Consider the following 22,596-nt stretch of genomic DNA (forward strand, 5'->3'; position numbering starts at 1 on the left):
CACAGTCAGTAACTTTGTATTGGACATTGCCTATCCTTCCTTGCTTTGGGTGTTCTAACCTGACAAAGACACACAAGAGAAAATAAAGAGAATGACACAAGCAAGTGTAATTGAGGATTCCTTTTAAATCACAAATATTTGAGGAGAGAGTATGGTTGATGGGATTAATTAGTGCTTTATGTTTATCAAATTATTCCAGCCATACTGAACCCATGACTTACAACCTGAATTTTGTAGGAAAGACCAAGAGAGATTATGCCTTTTACAATGCATATCAGTTTATGAATTCTGTTTTTATTTGTATGGCAGAAAAATCAGATGAATAGGCCAACAGTGCATATACAAGATAATATGAAATGTATTACCATGATTTATATTTCTTTTGGAGAGTCAGATAAATGCAGATAAACCAAGCATGGATCGGCAATGCCTGCCTCTCTTCTGCTGCCTTTTGGTGGTATGAATTTGGATCCATCTTGTCTGAACAAATCATTGTACCTGCTTTAGGTCATCACTTAAAATGACAATTAAAACTTACTTAACATGCTTTGTATTTAACAGAACTTAATCTCCATTTTCCTCCTCAAGGAGACTGTAGGTGTATATTCCTGTTGTTACTTTATGTAGAGTTTCATCTCTTTGCTTGCCTACGGGATTAGAATGCATGTGTGTGTTTGAATTAGAAAACTGAAGGGCCCCATCCAGTAGACTCTCTCACAAGTGGTCTGTACTCAGTTCAAAGGGACTGTGCTCTTAAGTAAAGATATCTCAAATGTACATCTGAAGAGTTTGCAGGATTGGGTCTTTTGGTTTTTAATTAAAGCACCTGGCTCTTCTTTTACTACTGTACTAGATGCACATTCAGTTCCTTTTCCTAATGCATTGCACACACAGAGAGAGAGAGAGAGAGCTGTTTATATATTTAAAATTAATATAGGAATATCAACTGAAGACATACTCTTGGGACTAAGGACTCATTACATTAAAATATACTTGCTTTGGTCCTAATCCTGCAAACACTTAGGCACATGCTTAACTTCACCATTGTGAGTAGTCCCACAATAGTAAAGTTAATGGGTGTGTGTTTGTGGGATTGGGGTGGGAGAACTGTGTGTGTGTGTGTGTGTGTGTGTGTGAGAGAGAGAGAGAGATTCCCTCTAGTATCTGCAGACAGGATAAGGCCCCTGGTACTACTTCTAGCTAGTGGATATTTCCTTATCTGCTGCATAGGGTTTCGTTACAATGTGGAAAAAAAGATTTTCAGTATCAGGCTCTTAATTTGTAATTAAAATAAGATGCTGATAATGGAAATAGTTTTGTCACGCAATGGGCTTTTGAATGATGTAGTAATATAAAAATATTAATTTTCATCAGAAAAAGTGCAGCCTGTAGGAAATATGTGTGGGATGGAAGAATGCAGCAGGACTTGGCCAGGAAAATGCGGTGGCTGAGTCATTCCAAATAACTTGTTGGGACTTATTACCAAGTCCAAATGGCCAGTGTCAGATCCATCTGTGCTGATTACAGTGCTGATATGACATTACTGTAACATATCCCTCTTTGTTAAGAAACTTTGGAGCTGATCCTGCATTCTTTGTATACTCAAAGCTCTCATCAGCTTCAAGATTGGAGGTTTTAAGAGACATGTTGAACTTGCAGTCAAAGAATGAAGAGAATGCACAGGCTCATTTTTGACCATTTGAGTCCCTTCCCTCCTAGACCTGATTTGGTGTCAGATTGAGAGTGGGCCCGTCCATCCATCTTTTGAGTGAGGGAGGAGGGGGTCAGCAGATCAAGAACAGGCACAGTTTAGAGTGTTGCAGAGATTAATTTTAAAAATGGTCATCGCTACAGAATAGTTAGCCAAGCAGAACAAAAAGTTAACTATCTTCTTGAAATGGTTACATACATGGAAAACTGGAGGCAGGCTTGAACAACAGACCAAAAGGTACAAAAGAACTAACCAGTGAACCTAAACTATGCACTGATCACTGATTTATCTCAGTGCCCTCATAGTAAAAACCAGGAAATTGTTTTCAGAGAATCATAGGATAATATCGTAATCCTGGATCTTCCAGGGTAGAGGAACAGAAGACCTTGTCATTCTTTTTTTTTTTTTTTTTAAATAGTTACCCAATCAGTTGAAGTAGGGTGCAGAGAAGAAGTCAATACCTATCAGTTGACTGTATTGAATCCCCAACCAGAAATGAGATGAGACCTAAATTATCCAGAACACTGATCTAGAGAATTTCCAATCTTTAAACTTCTTTTAGAAAAAAAAAATCCCGTATTTACCAGGAAACAAAGAGAGTTGGACACACAATACTAGTTGTCCCATATAACATGAACAAAAATTTTAAATATGCTCTTTATAAAACAATCCTTTCCAATTTATAACACTGAGATATCACTATTGTATACAGCAAAACTAAAAATCTGGTATTATGCTAAAATATATACTTTGTTTACTGTTAGCGTAGAAGCTTTTCATACCAAATATTAAATCAGTTTTGTTCTCAACATTAGGTTTCAACATTTTAAGAATAGAAATTTTAGGGCATTGAGATACCATAGTGGTTGTTGTGGTATGAGAATCTGAATAGACTAGAGTAGGACTGCCCTAGTAAACGTATGCAAGCCTTACATCCCAATATGTTGAATCAGAAAAGCTTGCGGGTAAGTGAAATCGGAGCTCATCATTGTAAAGCATTTATTAAAGAGGGGGGCCAATGCTGGGTTAAGGTTTAAGGCACATCACACCAAGGGAAGGTAACACAATATTCAAATGAGGCATGAGCAGAGGCCGCAAAGTTGGGACTGGGATTCAAACTTGCCCAAGGTTTGAGGATATTTGGATTTGAGGTTTAGAGTCAGTCTCTAATCCCAAATGTAGTCTAGGGTTGTATTAATTTCCAAACATTTCAGCTAGAACTCCAACTCCCTAAGGCTCCTTTGATAATCCCAGCCTTTGTGGTTTGTGTTTCAGACTGAACCACATTTGGATATTCATATTGCTTTAAAGCAGTTTACACAAGCTCTTGTTACTTATTCACTGCAAAAGGTTTTTCAGGTGGTGATGCTGAGCAGAAGTTGCAGTGCGTTGTTTATATTGCGGAGTTGCTGTACTCACCATCATCATCATCATCATCATCATGATGTTCCTATTACACCTCTGGCATTTAGATTTAGGGCAGTGACGAAGCTCCTCCACTCCTTTCTGTTTCTGGCAAGTCTTTCAATGGTTCCCCCTGCTGTGCCCCAGGTTTTTCAGCTCAGCTTCCACAGCTCTTCGCCATGTTGTTTTTGGGCGGCCTCGTTGCTGTAAGAGGAGTCAAATAGAACAGCCTCATTCTTATGGGATTTTTCTCCACTGGTCTGAGTAGTATGCCACCTCGGTTCACTACATAGGAACATGCACAGTTCTATTCCTCGTCTTCTTTTTTTCAATACGAGGGATCTGTCACCCTTTTCATTACTGCTTTTCTAATCATTCCCTGTCTTTCAAGTGGTCAAACTAGAATTCAGTGCTTTACTGTCAGTTTAACTACCTAACAAAAGGAATTATTCCTCTTCATCTCTAGGCAAAAAAGAAAACACAGTTGCTGAGCTCATGGCTCCATTGATCACAGGGGAATGTTAAAAGCATGTCCCGTATAATAGTTAAGCCGGATGGGGTGGTAGCTTTTCATTTTTTTTTTCCCCCCCCAAGATTACAAGTAACTTCAATGTATTGTGAATGAGGAGAGTTTTTGTGAATGGCTCACTTTGAAGTTTAGAAAGATACCGGCTTGTTTGAGCAAAGGAAATCTAATATTTGATGGTGCAATTCATAATCTAGTCATTTTATGTGAATCAAGTACCATACAATTGTTCCTTCAGTGAGTCACAAAGACGGCCAAAGAGCACATGCTGTTATTGAAATTAAAGCTTGCCAGGCTCCAGAGAGTTGTAATAAAATGGTCACTTTTAGTAGGACTCATTGGACCAAATTCAGAGTTTACTTAAATGCTAGTGTAATTTGCAAGGGAGTATAAATGGCACAGTAATGTATCATTTTAATGTAGTTACCTATCCTTTTTCTAAGCTGAGAGAGCAAAAGGTGGGGGTGTATCTGACAATAGGAGACTGTGCTATGAAGCAGCCATTTAAAGGAGCCCATAATAATGAGAGTGTAGCATAAAACAGCCATGTAAAGCAGTTTGGTATAAAGAAGCCATCCACCTTCCATGGGAAATTTCCATCAAGGGAGTTGCATTTCCTATGACACTAGTTCTGAATGTGGCCTCTAGTGACTGGGTTGGATTCTCAATCCTACCCTGCTCTCTTACTACACAAAGGGAGTGCAAACCTCATGCAAGTCCCAAAGTGCAGATGTCCCTGGCATGGTTGCAGGGCCAGCTCCCATGCCTCCTTCTCTCTCGGCCTCAGGTACCAGGAGCATATCTGGGATGGGCAGGAGAAGTGGCCATAGAGCAATGCACTCTGTGAATCCCCAACTGGCAGAAGAGCCCTAGATCTCTAGGAACGTGCTGTTTAGAGCAGCTGTGAGGCTATTCTAGCCTTCATGTTTGGCCAGTGAGAGAATCAGAGAGCCATAACTGGCTCCCTCAGAGCCCCCACGCTGTGTTCACCTGGCATAAGCTGAACATGACAGGGAAACTAGGACATTTGATTTTCTTCTTGAACAATCATTTTACTGCCAAAGAAACTTTCTCAGAAATTGAAGGAATAGCATTTTCACTGTCTCCATCTAGCTGTGCACATGAATAAATCAGCATGTGTGTAAGCATCCTTACACTTGACCAAAAACACAAACTGCGGACATGTAAGCTAGCAAACACTATTCTTAAATGTCAGCCTCCCTGAAACTTTTATTTTTCTCATTGTTAATATTATATTGATGTGGCTGTGCCCTGATCTCACTGTACGATGTGGCTGCACCCTGCATAGGGACTGGTGGCTTGGAATATCAGCTGCCTGATACCTGGCAGTATCTCTCAAGCTATAAATAGTTTTGTCCGTCCCCTCCCCCCCCCCCCCCCGCCCCAAAATCAGGAAAAAATGCAAAAGTACTTAAAATTTCAAAAACATTGGCATTTTTTAAACTTGAAAACGGGTGCACTCACATGAAAGATTCTGGAATGATATAAAAATAAATCAGAAAAATGAGTCCAAATTGAGCTCTTCCAAGCAGAAACAGGCAAAAATACATTCCATCTTCTGACCAAAGGTGACTTTTGCCTTGAAAATATGCAACCCCCTCCCGCCCCAAAAAAGCATAGTGTAATGTTCATACATGGAAAATATTTTAACCTATTGAAATACTGACATATGAAATTGTTTTTGAATCTTCTTCAGTCTGTCTGGGTATTTATACCTTGCTCACCAGCATAACGTCTGAGCAATCTGCCTTCAGCACAAAGTCCAAATAACTGGTCTCTGGAGTGCAGAGTTCGATGGGATTGGAATCCTGTGCTCTGGGGAGTTGATCAACAGCCACTTCTGGCACTCCTCTTCCATGGGTTTGATCCATGACCCATTGTTCACATCCCACTCCCCTCTTGGTCTGCTTCTTCACCTAAAAGCTTTGTGCTTGCCTGGGCACAGGGAGCCTGCTGTGGAGCACAGTTCCATGGTGGGCAGGGAGCAACAGTCTGGGATCCCATAAAATCTGGGCTCCCTTGCTCATAAGGTTGCCATCTTTCTAATGGCTGGTAACTGGACCCCTGAGTCCCCAATCCCTGCTCCGCCTCTCCCCCACCCCCCAGATCAAAAAAACTGGACATCAGTCAAATGGCACCTGGACGCACAAGCTGAAATCCAGACTGTCCGGGTGAAAACTGGACAAGTGGCAACCCTACTTGCTCAGCAGAATCCTATTGTGTCAAATCCTCTCCATACAGAGGTGTTGTGGATGGCCCTGAATTTTGCATAACCAAGGTGTTGACGAGCAAAAGCACTGGAGATCCTGTCATCAGAAAGATGTGCTTTTCCTCATTTAAAAATTATTTTGACTCTGTTGTGGGTTAAAGACTTGCCTTTGATGTCTAGGGGTTGGGAAAATGTACTTCTGGGGTACTGCTCCCGGTCCACAGAATGTCATGAATATAAATAGGAAATGAATACAAAGTGGGGGCTAACATACACTTCCAGAAAAGTGTCTGTTTAATGTTTAAAATGCTGAGTTAAGGGAAGGGCAGCAGGTGACAGATCAGAAGGAGAGATGAGGTGAACAGTCCATTAGATGCATGATTTAGCTTAAGTTAAAGCTGCTGAATAACTAGGAGATGCTAATGTGGCCAGGGGACACAGTAGAAATATTTGCTTTGGGGGAAAAATTCTTTGATTTTTCTCTTGTACATTTTTCCTTTCTCCTTCTCTTTCATATTGACCACCCATACATTTGTTTGCACAATGGTATTTCCCCACCTGGAAGTTGTCCCACACAGTGAGCATAAAGCTGTTGCAGAAATCCAGTTTGCGGCATAAGGGCCTGATCCTGTAAATACATGAATAACCCCACTGAAGTCTATGGTCAACTCATGAGAGTAAAGTGAGAAGGATTAAGCCCTCAATGGCTCTCTCACTGAATGTATACAAAATGCACATTTTTAATCACACAAGTGAGTTCAGATCAAAATAGAACTGTTTGGTTAGAACTGAGGCAATCTTCTCCCAGTATCCTTTGCTCCTGTTACACATCTTTAAAAGGGGGACCGTGGAAATTTTAATGTTCTTATTTTGTGTAACCGGTTCAATAGAATCATCTTTATCCAAACACCACTATGCAAATCTCCCTTTCTAATTTACCTTATCTATCTGTTTGGCCCCCACTACCATAATGTCTGAGTACCTCACTGTTTTTATTGTGCTTGTTGTCACAACAGCCCTGTGAGGTAGGGTAGTGCTGCTATCCCTGTTTTATCGGTTGGGAACTGAGGCACAGAGAGGTAAAGTGCTTAATGCACAAAAGGAGTAAGGCACCTAGAAAATCACTGTGATTCACAAAACCTGAGTTAGGAACCTTATACAACGAATAAGGAGAGAATAGGCTCCTTAGAGTGCGATTCACAAAAGCTAGCATGCCACCTAAGCAATGCCAATGAGAAGGATGTGTGCCCCTCTCTCTGAGATAGGTGCCTAAGTCCTGGCTCCAGGGAGATGCCTTGGGATTCTCAGTTGCAAAAGGTCTCTTGGTGATAAGTGCCTGCACTGTTAGCAAGAAGATGGTAAAGAGGAAGGTAACTTCCCTCATAACTTTTAGCCCAGTGATTAGGGTACTCACCTGGCATGTTGGAGACACACAATCCAAGTCCCCACTCTGCCTGATGGGAAGAAGGAATCTGAGCAAGCATCTGCCACTTCTCAGGTGAGTGCCCTACTCTTTGGGCTGCAGGACTCCCTGAGATTCTGTCCTGTTGAAGCTGTTGCAATCTGAATAAATAATGAGAGTCAGTGGAGCAGAGGGAGTAGATCCTGGGTCTCACAACTCAGTGCTCTAACCACCAGGCAACAATGTCATTCTCATGAGCGTGTGCTCATTCTCACTCGTTCACTCACTCTCTTTCAAAGAGTCATTTGGGCTAGAGAGATAATCCAAGCCTGAGACCAATTCTATTGCACTCACCAGGCATATAGAAGACTCACGATCCAGTCTTCTTCTCCAGTGACTCTAATTTATTCACAGTGGAACAGCTTCAAAAGGAGAAATCCTTAAAAAAATCTGAATGAAGTATGTCGATAAGGGCTCCAATCCATTGTTTAAAGGAAATGAAATGCATAGGAAATTAAATAATCACAATGTTTATTATTCCATTGTGAACAAAATACAGACTCATGTGGGGAAAGAGACCAAAGAGAATGTTTGTTTTGCATCCTTACGGCCAAACATCTGAGGTATGTTTGCTTTCACTATGCTGTGCTGCAACTGCATGAAAGAAGTCATTGCAACATGAAAAACAGAAAACACCAGGAAGCAATTCTTTCCTGCTGTTTCCACTTTAACATGAATTTTTTAACACCTTCGTTGGAGTCCAAATGTCTGGTGTAATATCAAATCAGTCAGGATTACAATCAGCCATTTTAAATGGTGCTTTTGGGTTAATCTGTAGTTTACTCTTGCGGGTTGTTCACTTGCACACTGATAATTTAGCAACATTTTTTACACAACTGCTATCAGCCAGTGTTTCACCTCCTAAACTAAAAGAGGTGGCTTATTGCTGTTGTACAGGAAAGAATTCCCTTCCCAATAAATACATTTAGGTGTTTCATGCAGCTGCCCCAGCCTTTAGGTGAACTCCTGCCAGGCTTTGTTTATGTGATGTATTTTTTTAATACTACGTGGAGAAAATAATAAAAATAGCAGGGGAATCATTTGTCATTTTTTTTCCTGTAGAGTTCTACATTCTGTGAAGAAGAAAAGTTCTGTACTGTTCACATTGTGTGACAGGTTTTGCCAGTTCAGGTCAGTCTCCTTTACAGGCATGGGAGCTACAATTCATTATTCAGCTCTGGATTAATTACACAGCAGGCTGAGCTTCCACTTATTCAAGTTATGTGGCAGTGTAGCCCAATGTCCTTATTACAAGCCATCATTGTTGGACAGGTTATACAGAAGCTCTGTGAGAGAATCTGATCCTCATTGCTTTTTCACTCGATTTAAGTTGAATGCTGAGAGAGATTTTGCTTTAGGGTCAGTGACTAAGGCATCTGGATTGCTGAAGGATTTTTGATTCTTGAACTCTGGCGGAGGTGATTAGGTGGAGCTGGTTTTCCTGGAATTGTAGGGTAGATTTTCCTGTTGTGTTTCAGCGTCCACTGTCTCACAGTTACAGACACAGTCACAGTACTGCTCCAAGATTACTAGGATAGTGGTAGCTGTTACCATCTGGCCTTTTTGGCCTGTCAGTATTTTTTGAGTGGGTCAACGCGGTCTTTCTCTACAGCAATGTATCAGCCAAAAGAACTAGGGCGAAATCCGTCGGTGGGTATGTGAGTTGATACGTTCTTGAGAGTTGGAACAGATGCTTAAATTTTCAATGGCAAGATTACATTTTCCATTTTCAAAAATATTTTCAAATGTGTTTAACAATATGCTAATACAGCATTTTATGTTTTTATGCTATTATAAAAATGATCTTCTCTGTATGGAAAGCTTAACAAAAATGGGAATGTTTCTCTGTAATAAGCTATTTTAAATTGTGTGCATGTTGTTTTATCAATTGGTGTTAAGCTACTAAAGAAACCTGAAAAATAGGCATCTTTATTCTGTTAAATACAACTTTATAGTTTTGGTTTAAAAAGTATCAAATAAAGGGTGAGGTAGCACATTTCCCCTTATTTCTGTCATTTAAACATGAAATTCCCTACAGCCCTCTACCATGCTTGTGCAAAGTCTTTGAAATCACCTTTTGATATAAAATATTCATTTGTTACCAATCAAGTTGCATAATCTAAAACCTTGACATCCACTAGGCTAAAGTCCTAGAGATACAGTTTAGAAGGATAAACTTTTTTTTTAGCACCAGTATGGTCAAGGTGGTATAGAAGACAGCTTGAGCATGTTAACTATTTTATTTGTGTGATTGACATAATGCCCATCAGATGTACCATATATATTCAGTGAAACCAGGAGTGTGTATGATCCACCATTACTAAGTTTCTAATCTATATTTCCCAGTATGACATTTCAAACTGAACAAATGTCTGTCTAAGAGCAAGATAATCTGACATTCGGAGAGGTCATTTTTTTAAAGTAGCTATTTTAAAATCTAATGGATAATGAGTGTGTGTGTGTGTGTGTGTGTGTTGTGGGGAGTAGGGATGGGGGTGGGGCTGGAACTGTACAACTACATGCCAATAATTCTATCCATCACGTTACTCATTTTCAACCAGTAAAAGTTACGGGTCACTGTACTCTGATAATTGACCAGAAATGTATAACATGCCCTAGGTCTAGAAAGTTGAACTAAATAAAAGGAGATTTTACATTTTGTTGACAAATGGCATTGCAAAGAGCTGTAACTTTAGGTATTTGTTTTTCTCATGCTGTCATCAGAAGTAATTTAGATACTGTTGTGATGGGTGCTATAGAAAATCTTGTGGTAGAAAGACTGAATATCTATTTAGTATACTGATGCAACCATTCTGTGTAGAGAATAATTTTGCTTTTGTTTATTCCTTTTCACTCTCTGTCTCTCCGCTCTAGGATGTTGTATTGGACAGATGTCTCTATGACACCAGTCACTACCCCAGGCAGCAACATTCAATTAATCGTTTCCTTTTTTCTTTTTTTACCCTCCTTTTCTACCTTTTTAGAGAGGTGCTGAGCACAAGCATCCCCCGCTGATTTCATATGGGCATTGTGCACCTCTCTGGATAAGAGTTCTAATGAAAACATAAGAAAAGCAGTACTGAGCAAATGCTGTACTGCACATTGCATCTTGGCTTTAAAATGCGTGGCTAGAGAGAAGTGAGAATTGAGCACCAACTCCCAGCTATTATGAGATTGAGTAATAAGAGTTCTGAAAACCCTGTATTTATGCAGTAAAATTTAGCTCAGATGCAGCACCCAGCTATCTGCCTTTTGTGCAACCTTCCAGGTAGATTGAGGCAGATGATTTCCTCCAAAGTCAAATAGTAAATTACTTCATTCAGATTAGAACTGAGTATCCTCTGGCTTGCTGGTCTTTCATAGGTGCTGGAACTAAAGGTATGGGGGGTGCTGCAGCACCCTCTGGCTTGAAGTGGTTTCCATTATATACAGCAGGGGTCTCAAACTCAATTTACCTTAGGGCCAGTGCCAGTCCTCAAATCCTCCCAGCGGGCCAATGTCACTCATGCCACCCAGAACCCGCCCCCCCAAAACTCCGCCCCCCCCACCTGCCTAAGGCTCTGTGAGGGAGTTTGGATTGGGGAGGGGGTCTGGGGTGCAGGCTGTGGGATGGAGTTTGGGGGCTGGGGAGTGTGTGGGGAGGGAGTTTGGGGGCGGGAGGGGGTTCGTGGGGGGGGGTGCAGGCTCTGGGAGGGGTTCAGGGGTGTGGTGCTTACCTGGGGCTCCAAGGCAGGGCGAGGCAGGGCGGGAGGCCTCCATGTGCTGCTGCCTCCAGGCACCGCCCCCGCAGCATCCCATTGGCCGCAGGGGCGCACCTGCCCTGCCCCTGGCTGCAGAGAGGGGCCGGCAACCATTAGAGCGAGCAGGCAGATGCCGCTCAGCTCCGCAGCGCTGCCGGGGCTCCTGGCGGGGGAGCGCCTAGGGGCGGCAGGTGGGGCCAAGGGAGAGACCCGGCCCCAAAACTGCTGGAACCCCATGGGCCACATTGGGGAGGCTCGTGGGCCGCAAGTTTGAGACCCCTGATATACAGGGTTTACAGATTGGTTCAAGATCTCTCGGCACCCCCACTATAAAAATTGTTCCAGCACCCTTGCGGTCTTTGTTTTGACTGCTGTACCCACCCAGCCCAACAAGATCTCCTTGGTCTCCTATATATTTTTCTTTCTGAAATTAACCAATAGTATTTGGCACTTTAATTGTCTGAGTTACACACTCAGTTACTGATACTGTTCTTTCATTTGCTGCTTTTAATTCTCTAGTTTGAAGTACTAACGCTATTGTTCTGCATGGCTGCTAAAAGCCCTCAAGGTGAGATTGTATGGTTGTGAGCAATGGTTTGTTTGTTTTGTCTCACTGTGCTCCTTACAAGGGATGCAAGTACAAAAACGAAAATACTTGAGATTGCCAAGGTTCATATATGGCAGGGAGATGTTACCTTTAAGTTCCCACAAAATAAGAGACAATGAAGCATTGCAGGCTCTTTCTGTAAGCAGGTGGCTTTTGCAACCTGTTCTCAAACAAAGCCCCCACACAACATAAAGTAAAGAAGTCCCCTCTTTGCCAGGGTTGGGTTTTATTAACAAAGGGGCAAGACTGAGACTTTTACATCTTACCCTGAGTAAGGGGCAGGGCATAGCCAACCAGGGAATGAATTGTGACCACAAATTGTAATTTCTTTCAAGACTCATCCTTGCTCCAAGGAGGAAGAAATCTGCTATTGGCATTACCAGTAGATGATTATTTCCCCCCCAGTGTTGGCTGAGATATGCTGGTTGGCAGGTTGACCGGCTGTACAGTGGAGTAAAGAGGGAGAAAGTGTCTTACGCTTCCTTACTTGTCTGCATAGAGTTATAACAGCAAATCACTATCTTGTCCAAAGAAATTAACAATAAGATATTAAAGTGAGGCTTAAGCTTTCTCTACAGGCTTGGCTGTTCTTAGGGTTCCTACTTAAAGAGTGCTCAGCCCACACCCTAGATCTTCTCTCTGTAGGAAATTATCCTCACCTTTCTCATATTCAGCGGGGATAAGGAGCTGCCTGCCTCAGTGAGACAGCAGAACCTCCTTACTTTTGAAAAGAATAGAAGAGAACCCTTCCCCAGTAGAATCAACGCCTGCTAACAGGGAGGGTTGTTTCAGGCAAACACTGCCAGCCTGTTATACTCTCATTGTACTATACCAGGGGTGACTCTTTCCTGTGACTAAATTGAGTTTCCTGCTCATTCTGTAACAGGCTAAAGCTGAATGGAAATGAGATGGAGACAGCAGACCATAATAAAAAGGAGATGGCCATCTTTGAGACACTCCTGACCAAAGGCACATTTCTGGTTGTTCTTGGGATGCAGGATTTCAACAAAGATATTTGTAAATTTTCCATGGAGGAAATCAGGAAGCCTGGAGACAGTTGCTTTGCAAATCTTAGTCAATTACACTAAAGTGTAACTGACATAAGGCAGAAAAATACACAGTGTCTAGTGGTTGGAGTAGGGGGTTGGGTTCTGCTCCTTGTTCTGCAATTGACTTTCTATGAAGACTTCGCAAGTCAGTATCTTAGCAGATAGAGCCTGAACCATGCTAGGAAGATGGGTAGGAGGTGTAGAACAGTGGTTCTCAATCAGGGGTCTGGGGCCCTCTAGGGGGCTGCGAGCAGGTTTTAGCGGGTCTGCTAAGCCAGGCCAGCATTAGACTCACTGGAGCCCAGGGCAGAAAGCAGAAGCCCAGCCACCTGGGGCTGAAGCCTGGGGCCCTGCGCCCGCCACCTGGGGCTGAAGCCAAAGCCTGAACAATGTAGCTTCACGGGGCCCCCAGTGGTGTGGGGCCCCAGGCAATTGCCCTGCTTGCTACCCCCTAATGCTGGCTTTGGCTTTTTTATGCAGAAAGCCAGTTAGTGTGGCACAGGTGGGCCATGGAGGTTTTTATAGCCTATTGGGAAGGGCCTCAGAAAGAAAAAGGTTGAGAACCCCTAGTATAGAACATAATCCTGAAACCATTCTGCCTGAATGGGCCAGAGTGGGAGCGCCCTTACTAGGGTTGCCAATTTTGGTTTGGATGTATTCCTGGAAATTTCATCACATGACATAATCTTTAATTAAGATTAATCTTTAATTTCTGGAGACTTCAAGAGAATCCTAGAGGGTTGGCAACCCTAGTCCTTACTGCTGTCCACAGTGGCACCTCTGTTACAGCTAATGACCGCATTCCTCTCAGAGCAGTCTCACAGACACCAGGCCATATGTGTGAGGGGCTCGGATCACAATCTTGCCATCACACAGACATGTGTAGTGTTTGTCCTCCCTTTGTTCTCCCAGGAGACAAGCAGCCAAATTTGGCTGTCTACTGCACAGATAGCCGGGCTCTCTTCCTCCCTTACAACAGTGCATCTTCAAAAGAGCAGCTATAATTTGCCCCTTATCCTCTCTGTGTGTCATGGTCAATCAGTAAAACAGGGACCTAACTCACTGGGGCCACATGAGACTCAATTGATTAGGTCCAAACTCTCCTCTCAGCTACACTGCTACAACTTTACCAACTTTGCCCCTTCAAGTTTGTAAAATGATTTGGGTCCTTGAATGAAAGGTGTGTGCAAGTGGGAAAGCATTTTTGTTGTTGCTCATTTTAATTCTACTTAAGTATTTAAGTGATTTACAGTTTTTAAAATCCTCCCCCCCCCCTTAACTTACCTTAGCAATACAATCTTTATTTGAAAATACATGTATTGGTCTTATACAGGCACTCAGAGGAACATACAGAAAGGAATTAGAAGTGTGATAGATATACAATTGGAATAAAATGTTAAATATTGGATTGGGAAATCTTGTAAAAGCCAGTGAGCTAATTCTTTTCATAGTGGTTGCGAATGTGCAGAGTATACTGAGAACACATTTCTGGTCTGTTAGAATAAAAATACGCTTTCTTTATGGGACTTTTCAGCTATCACATGTGAGGAGCAGAAAGCAAGGCAGAGAGGTTGATGGGGTATGCCTGGTGAGTAGGATGGAGATTAGTTTAAAAAAGCAAGAGCTTTATTTAGCCAAGATTGCATCTGTACATTGAACTTCCAGTCTGTTTAAATTGTAAAAGCCCCGTGAGACAAATGAGGTCATAACTTGACTATTGCAGCTCCCCGAACACCTCTTACTGCCATTTTAAAGGCTCTGTGTGATGTGAGAACAGACCCTGGGTTTCTTCTGACAGTTTATGATTCATGGTCAAGATTTATATGCCAAGTTTAGGATGGTTATGAATTTAAATATGGTGTTTACCCTTGTAGGGCTAGGTTCCCACTCAGGCCTTTTTAAGTACATGGTCGTTGTCACCCATAATGCCATTACACTGACAAAAAAGCAAAGTGAAGTGCTCAATTTTTGCTGCTGAATAACTAGAGAGACATTTGAAATTAATCTCTTTTCATATGGAGAGGTGAAAATTAGTTTTGTGTAAGAGATTTTTGAGCTAGATCTTTTAGCTGGCGTAAATCAGTCAAGTTAATGGAGCTCAATCATGAGGTCAGTGGAGTTATGGTGATTTACACCAGCTGAGGAGATCTAGCCCTTTGTTTTCAGCATTCCACATTTGAGCATCACACACCTAAAAATATAGAACTAGTTGACACACATGAATATTAAAAAACAATTCAGAGCATTTCATTTTTAAAATGTACGGAAGCATATTAAAATAGATATCTGCTATTCTATTTTATGAGCCCTTTGGGGCTTCACTGTATATAGCCAATCTTGTTTTTTTCAGTTTTTAACCTGAGGCTCGAAGAATATTTTAGTTCCTAGATGATTATTAGATCCCAGTTTGGTAAACTAATGTGGTGGTTTTTGTTGTTGTTTTTTTCTCTACTGAAGATTCCACTCCTCTGAGGTGCTGAGCGTTCTCAGTCCCGCTGATGTCAACTTGCAGGATTGGGCCTTTAGAACATGTGTTCTGTAACTGACATATGACATTCCACAGACAGAATGATGCCATTAGGACTATGTTTAACCACAAGCCGTCAGGCAGATGTGCTTTGGCTGTATTTGTTAACATCTCTCAAATGTTCCAAAAAATGTAAACTGTTACAAACATTATGTACATATCATATGTAGTTTACTTGTGGATAAAACAGTGAATTATTCCTTTGGCAATGAAAATGTATGAATAATGTGAAATATTCACATGAAAAATATGACATTCACTTGTGGCAGAAGCTGTTGAATGAGTACTCTCCTTTTGAAGTTTTATTAACCCTCAGTTTTATGATGTAAATGAGGAAGAGAGTTCTCTGCAGTAAACGGAGGCTTATATGTAATGACAACTAGCTTTCCCTAATGTGGTGAATGCTTCTCTTCCTGAAGTACTAGGAATAATTTTTTAAGCTTTGATTATCAGCTCCATGTGGATGGTTGCTGTCCTTTAAAAATATGTCCATGTCAAAGTAATGAAATGCATGGATAATTATTAACATCACTAGTTAATCACAGACCTCAGTTGTCTGAGATATAAAAGTTGAAAGTAGTTAATGGATTAGGGGCAAACATTGGGTTGTGAGTGTTCTTTAATAGCATTAGGAATACTTCTTGAATCTGATGCCACATGTTCTAACTGTTCCCTAAAATGATTCTATTTATATCCTACAGCAGAATGAAAACTACAACATAAATTTTCTTTCTTCAGAGCTAGTACTAGAAATTCCAAATGTATCAATTACAGATGAGAGACAGTTTTTTTTTTTTCTTGCCTCTTTCAGTGCCTATATCCGATTCTATGACAAGAATGTAAACACTTAACTAAGTTTACCGTGCATTTATACAACATCCTGTTAACCTGATAAACAGACATTGCCTATTATGATGCTACTTTGTGTCAGCACTAGAAGACACACACACACACACACACACACACACACACACACACACACACACACACACACACACACACACACACACACAGTAATTCTGCCTTTGACTCCATTTCCAAATTTCACTTAAGTTCATTATAAAGAGTTCCTCTACAGTACATTCTTTGTGTGTGGTATCTATAAAGGTTTTGCAATTTATTTTATAACTGCCATTCTTTGATTAACATAACATGGTAATTTATATAATCAGGACCTTTTAAAAAATTTAAAATTAATATAAAGTTTAAAGTACTTTCTACCAAAAAAAAAAAATGGCATCAGCAGGTGTTCCAGGTCTAATTCCTCAGTCTTGCACGCTTATGTACCTGTATGGCTTTTACATGTGTGAGTTATTCCCATTGAATTTAAGCATGTCACAGGTGCAGGTAGGACTGCAAGAGTGGGGGGAGCAACCCCCCCCCCCCCCGAGTCCCACCCTACTGTAGCCTCTGCCTCCTCCCACCAGCCCCATCTTCCCGGAGCCCCTGCTCCCTCCCCCCCCCCGCTCCACCCCCCCCCCCCCCCACACACACATACTTTCCCTGCTGACCAGGGCCAGCTCTAACTTTTTTGCCGCCCCACACAAAAAAGAAGAGTGCCGCCCCCCCCCTCACGCCGCGCTGCCGTACCGCCCCCCAGTGCCGCCAAAATCCCCGCCCCCCAGAACGCCACGCTGCCCAAAGCCACGCCCCCTCCGAACACCACGCCAACCCCAGCCCCTCCTCTGAGCGCCAGCCCGCGCCGCGCCAGCCCCCACCCCCCCAGCGCCGCGCCAGCCCCCGCCCCTCCTCCGAGCGCCAGCCCCTGCCCCCCCAACGCAGCGCCAACCCCCGCCCCTCCTCCGAGCGCCAACCCCCGCCCCTCCTCCGAGCGCCAACCCCCCCAGCACCGCGCCAGCCCCCGCCCCACCTCCGAGCGTCAGCCCCCGCCCCCCCAGCGCCGCACCAGCCCCCGCCCAATAAATAAATTAATAAAAACCTGAGTGCCGCCCCGGCCCAAGGTGCCGCCCCAAGCACGTGCTTGTTTGGCTGGTGCCTGGAGCCGGCCCTGCTCCTGACCAGCCCGAAACCCTCTGATTCATAGATTCATAGATTCTAGGACTGGAAGGGACCTCGAGAGGTCATCGAGTCCAGTCCCCTGCCCGCATGGCAGGACCAAATACTGTCTAGACCATCCCTGATAGACATTTATCTAACCTACTCTTAAATATCTCCAGAGATGGAGATTCCACAACCTCCCTAGGCAATTTACGGGTCCTTCCTGCTTCCCGGACCCAGCGGGTTCCCGGCACCAAGAGAACCTGATGACGGGTCCTTCCTGCTTCCCGGACCCAGCGGGTTCCCGGCACCAAGAGGACCTGCGCTGTAGTTTTGGTAGTCGACAGGTGAGGGCCCAGCTGCTAGCATGTGGCTCAGTGTAGAGCGGGACCCAGGTGCCAGCCAACCAGGCCAAGTCACAACGTGCTGTCTCCCAGACAGGTTTTAAAGGAGGGGGGAACAATGGCCCTTCGGGCGCCTGGAACCTTTGTAGAATTGGGAGCAGGGAGGCAAGGCCAAAGTGGCAGAGGAATTAATATTTAAATATCCCACAGAGAGCACATATGTTTCTTTTGTTAAAAAGTGGGGTGGCCATGGCACCCTGACCCCCTGCCCCGGTTCCAGTGCTGGTGACACATGTAAGTGTTTGCGGCCAGGGCCCTGACATTGCAGTATTGAAATCTAGAATCAGTAGTATCCCGAAGCCAATATGTTGTCAGTAAATGTTGCTAGGAAAAAATGCCAATGGAAACTGCTTTGGGCAGGGTCGGCTCCAGGGTTTTTGCCTCCCCAAGCGGCGGGGGGGGGGGAAGAAAAAAAAAAAAGCCGTGATTGTGATCGGTGGCACTTCGGCGGCGAGTTCTTCTCTCTGATAGGGACTGAGGGACCCGCCGCCGAATTGCCGCCGAAGAGCCGGACGTGCCGCCCCTTCCCCTTGGCCGCCCCAAGCACCTGCTTGCTGCGCTGGTGCCTGGAGCCGGCCCTGGCTTTGGGTATATTTAGGATTTGATTCCCCAACACATGAAAAACTGAAATCTTGTTAGTGAGGAGACACATCAGAGAATCTCCAGATACAGCACGACACACTTTTTTTTGCTTCTGAATAAATACAGCTTGTTATCAGGTTACACAGTTTTACATGCACTTGAACACAGTGGAGAGTGGCAGCTGATTCAGCACAGTGTAGGACTGCTCAAGGACAGCCCTTATTTATGCCACTGGCTCAAGAACCTTATGCCAATGGAGGATCAAGAGTAGCCGAGATCCTTTCTATCCCATTGCTGCCTACCCCCATCTTGTCCATGACCTGCCCCTGACACACCCTCTCCTTCCACTATCTCTGAGGAATGGGCAACTGTATAGAAGCATTCGAGCCACCTCTGCTAGCTTTACTCCCGTAGAGGAGCACAGAAATAATAAAGTAAACATAGTAATAAAATCATATTGCATATCATAATAGTAATGAAACAATCATATAAATGAAGATTTTCCCACTGTACTCCTCTTGTACTTGACACTTGCAAGCTAATGTAAATTAGTCAAATTTCAGTTTAAATTATCCATTTCTCTTACTTCTCTTTTTCTGGAGCTTGAGGATGCTCTCCTTATGCAATTAAAAGGAGTTATCACCAATTCAAAGTTCTTCAATTTGTCCTAAAACAATGGGTCAAATCCTGGCCCATTGAAGTCATAGGAAGGGAGTTTTGTTACTTTTGATTTCAGTGACATTTCAACCTTTAAGGCCAACATTCTATTTCCACCATATTTCATATACTACATTATGTGAGAGGAGATTCAGACTTCCAAGTATTCTGTTTCCCCTGAGATTTCTTCCACTCAGTTTCCCAAGAATTCAGTCTGACTCCAGTCATGAGATGGGGCTTCGGCTTTCTGCCCTGGACCCTAGCAAGTCTAACACTGGCCCTGCTTGGTGGACCCCCTGAAACCTGCTCGCGGTCATCCAGGGGGCCCCTGACCCCTGGTTGAGAACCACTGGTATACAGCAAAGCTACGCTGAGTGGATCAGATTCAAGCATAGTGGTTGAGCATAGGACATACCACATATCCAAAGTTACACAGCAAACCTCTTCCTTTTATATACATTTGCACATCACATTGCATTTATTGTCCGTTGCAGCACATGGCTTGGTTACTTTGTAGGAACTAATCTATGTGCGGCATGCTCTGTCCACGCACTGTCCATGTACAACTTACTGTTTATCTCAACTTTACATTCCCGACTTATCCATTGTTAGCTTGGACATTGTAAATGGTTCCCTCATATCTTGGCTAGTAAAGACATTTTGTTTTCAGCCTACTGATCCTAATCCTGTCTCCCAAAAAGTGAGACCTCATCCATGTCCAATTACTCATGTCAAGCCAGGCCTACATTAAGTTCTTACTGAAGTAGGTTTCCCAGCTAGAAATAATATTCATGTTTTAGCATTTGCTATCTCACTGTTGTCTATTGCTAAAATTACTTCTTATGAGTAGAACTTAGTATTTCTCACTGCAATAATATTTTTATGCCTGTAATTCTGTATTTTTGAAATTACCAAATGATATATTCCAAGTTCTTTTCCCTATTGCTGTTTCTCCTGCACTGGTTGGGTGGCAGTAATTTTATGGACTACAGCTTTGTAAAGCCACAACAGAATCTATTATAAGCCATTTATACTGAATTTTTGTTTCTATGACAATATGCTTGGCATAAGTTGGGGGTTTTTTTATTATTTTTTTATTGGTCCTAAAGTGCAGTCTTCCAATTTCAAGTGGTTAGAAGTGTTCCAGAAATCTCAGGAAAGTGAAAGCTTATACATGAAAATTTGAGAAAAGTGGCATTTGGTTTTAAGAGACTTTGTGGGTAGATTGCTAACATGACCTGCATTGAATTGTTTAAAAGTATAATAGCAGGATTGTAGTTGGTTAGATACTCCTATTTGGATTGTCTTTAGCATACTCTGTCCCTCATAGAGCTTACATTGGTTTTGGTTCAGGCACAGAGGCAGTGGTAATAAAAAATACAGTGTTATTAAAAGTAATTGTCATTGGCAGCTGCAAAGGAGAGGCGGTGCAGATGATTTTGCTAGAGGTTTTAGCAATATTTGGTACAAGGGGACATGTATCATTTATTGAGCTCCCGCAATGTGTTCAATTCTGAACAAACAGGAAGACAGGCCTCTGCCTGAACAAGCTTACAATCTGAGGGTCAGATTTTGATGCCCTACTCTCACTGAGTAGTGCTACTCAAGAAGTAAGTTACCATTCAGTGTGAGTAAAGGTACCAGAATCTGATCCCATATCAGACTTGGACAAAATAGTCTATAAAGACCTGTCTGAATCACTGGGTAAACTCCAACCTTTGGATCAGTGGTGCAGATACCTCCTGGTTTATCTGTAGTTGACTATCATTAAAAGCCATGTGTTTCAAGAAGGCAATTGAACAGAGATAAGGAGATCACCTGCCACACGCAGAGCCACAGGGATTTCCATGTATAAAAGGACACATGGAAGAAGCCCCGAATCCTAAACAGTTATAAGAAAGAAACGCTGAAGGTCAGGGTGTTTTCACAGAAATGCCAGTGTAGAAGTAACAATTAGGTTTGCCGGCTTAAAACCTTGGCCTCTGCCAACCATAAATCCCCTTCTGTTATTTTCAGTTCATCATATAAAATGCAGGATAAATGGGTGATGAGGTATTCCGTTGTGGTGTGGAATGAATTCAAACAGCATGAATGAGGTTTTGATCATCTGGATCTTCCATGGAACAGTGAATGAAGGGAAAAAAAGAGACACTGTTCTTCATCTGCAGAATATGCTTTCATCTTTTGTGTGCTGTGTGACTGTGGTTGATGTGAGAGTGGAGGGTTATCATTGCACCCATGTCAAATCAACAGGTCTTTAATTTTTAACAGGCACAGCATGTATTTCTGGCATTTGATGGATAGTTATAACTGAATTAGACAGTGGCAAAGTGAACTTTAGTTGAACCAAGATCATCATCACAGTAGACCTGAAAATTAAGACTTGTGATGAGGTCAGTGCTTTTTAAAAATCTCCAGAGTTTTTGGCAAATATCTGGAAGACTGCAAAGGGGCAAAAACATCCCTGGAACTAAAGCCTCAGTGCTCTTGCCACAAAGCACGTATGAATAAGAATTAACGGGTGATTTGAACCTTGCCTCCATTTGTTGAACTTTTCTGTTCTGTTATGGTTTGTATTGGGGTTCTATATAGCATTCCTGTCACTGTAACTGCAGTCCCAAATTCAATTGTAGTGAAATGCAGAAAGTTCAAAGAGATTTGGTTCCCAAGCTTGCTAATGAGCACCAGGCTCTCTTCACCCTTAATGAACCAAGATTTGTATGTGATTTTTTTTTTTTTGGAAGTGGGAGGGAGGCAGGAGTTCACACAACTGAACAATGACTTTACAGTGTAAAGCGTATGCAGCTGTGCCATCTGAAGCTGTCCTCCGTTATGAGCAACAAAGCTTAAATAGATTGTACTGTGAAGAGGTACAGCTCTGTGAGTGTGAAGCATAGCTTTTGCTTCTGCTTCACTGACCTGTCTGCTTGCAATAGCAATGGGGCCTTGATGAGAGCTTAGGCAGGGAGAGCTGCGTAGGGCGACTCTTTCAAAATCACTCCCTGTAACTTGAATAGAGAAGAGGAAACAAAATGAAGTTTCAGTTGATCTCTTTCCAGGGATGTACTGCTGCATTTTCTTGAAAAATCCCATGCCCTCCATCTAAAAGTTATTGGTGATTCCTTATCCACTTCAGCTGATCCATAAACCAGTAGACTGAGTATTTTCAGCCGATAGTCTATTTTTCTTCTAAATTGTAACAACAAAGATTATACACACACCAAGATAAATTTGTTAAACTAAACAAACCACTGATATTTCACTTTAGCTCAATGATCTTCCAAAAGCTCATGTTATGTCTTAGGTCAAACTCATTTGAAATTTGTGCAGAGCTAATATTTTCTCTTTAAAATAGATATTTATATTATATTTCGCCTAATCTCTCTAGATATTTCTGTTGTGTCCATTGCTGCTGCTGCTGTGTATATGTGTACGTATACACCGTATTAGGGGTTTGTGTGTGTGTGTGTGAGATATATTTATGCATATATACACATTCTTGGAAAAAATATATACACCCATGTACTCTATACATACACACTGCACTACATGTATATTCACACACACATAGAATATATAGAGAGACAGATATACCCAGTATATTTATGTACCATGACTGTAACATTAATTAAAATTTGTAATCTGAGACAATGCCACAATGTGAAGTACAGAAGCAACAAGGAGTTTTTAGCTTATCTA

At 42.4% G+C, this 22,596-nt stretch overlaps 1 protein-coding gene and 1 long non-coding RNA gene across 17 annotated transcripts in view; one reads left to right on the forward strand and one right to left on the reverse strand.

Annotated features, from left to right (window-relative positions):
- Positions 1 to 22,596, forward strand: part of MID1 (midline 1) — a 318,999-nt gene that overhangs the window by 172,479 nt on the left and 123,924 nt on the right. The window contains exon 1 of one of the 16 annotated variants that reach the window (XM_008167183.4): positions 8,522 to 8,983. The exons of 10 other annotated variants lie outside the window; for them this stretch is intronic. Coding sequence is in view for 4 of the 6 variants with exons in the window: in XM_042840150.2 (XP_042696084.1) it covers positions 8,948 to 8,987 (40 nt within the window). In the remaining 2 variants the exon portion in view is untranslated. Of the gene's footprint in view, positions 1 to 8,521; positions 8,988 to 22,596 lie in introns of those variants that run through there. 5 more of the 16 variants (XM_042840150.2, XM_008167180.4, XM_065580676.1 and 2 more) reach the window with 5 other exon arrangements.
- LOC135980753 (uncharacterized) lies at positions 2,104 to 7,758 on the reverse strand. The gene is made up of 3 exons (XR_010597651.1): positions 7,628 to 7,758; positions 7,286 to 7,434; positions 2,104 to 3,319 (listed from the first exon to the last, which is right to left on the reverse strand). It is a non-coding gene; the product is annotated as an uncharacterized LOC135980753 (long non-coding RNA).

Source organism: Chrysemys picta, chromosome 1 (assembly GCF_011386835.1).
Source record: "Chrysemys picta bellii isolate R12L10 chromosome 1, ASM1138683v2, whole genome shotgun sequence".
Classification (NCBI taxonomy): Eukaryota; Metazoa; Chordata; order Testudines; family Emydidae; genus Chrysemys; species Chrysemys picta.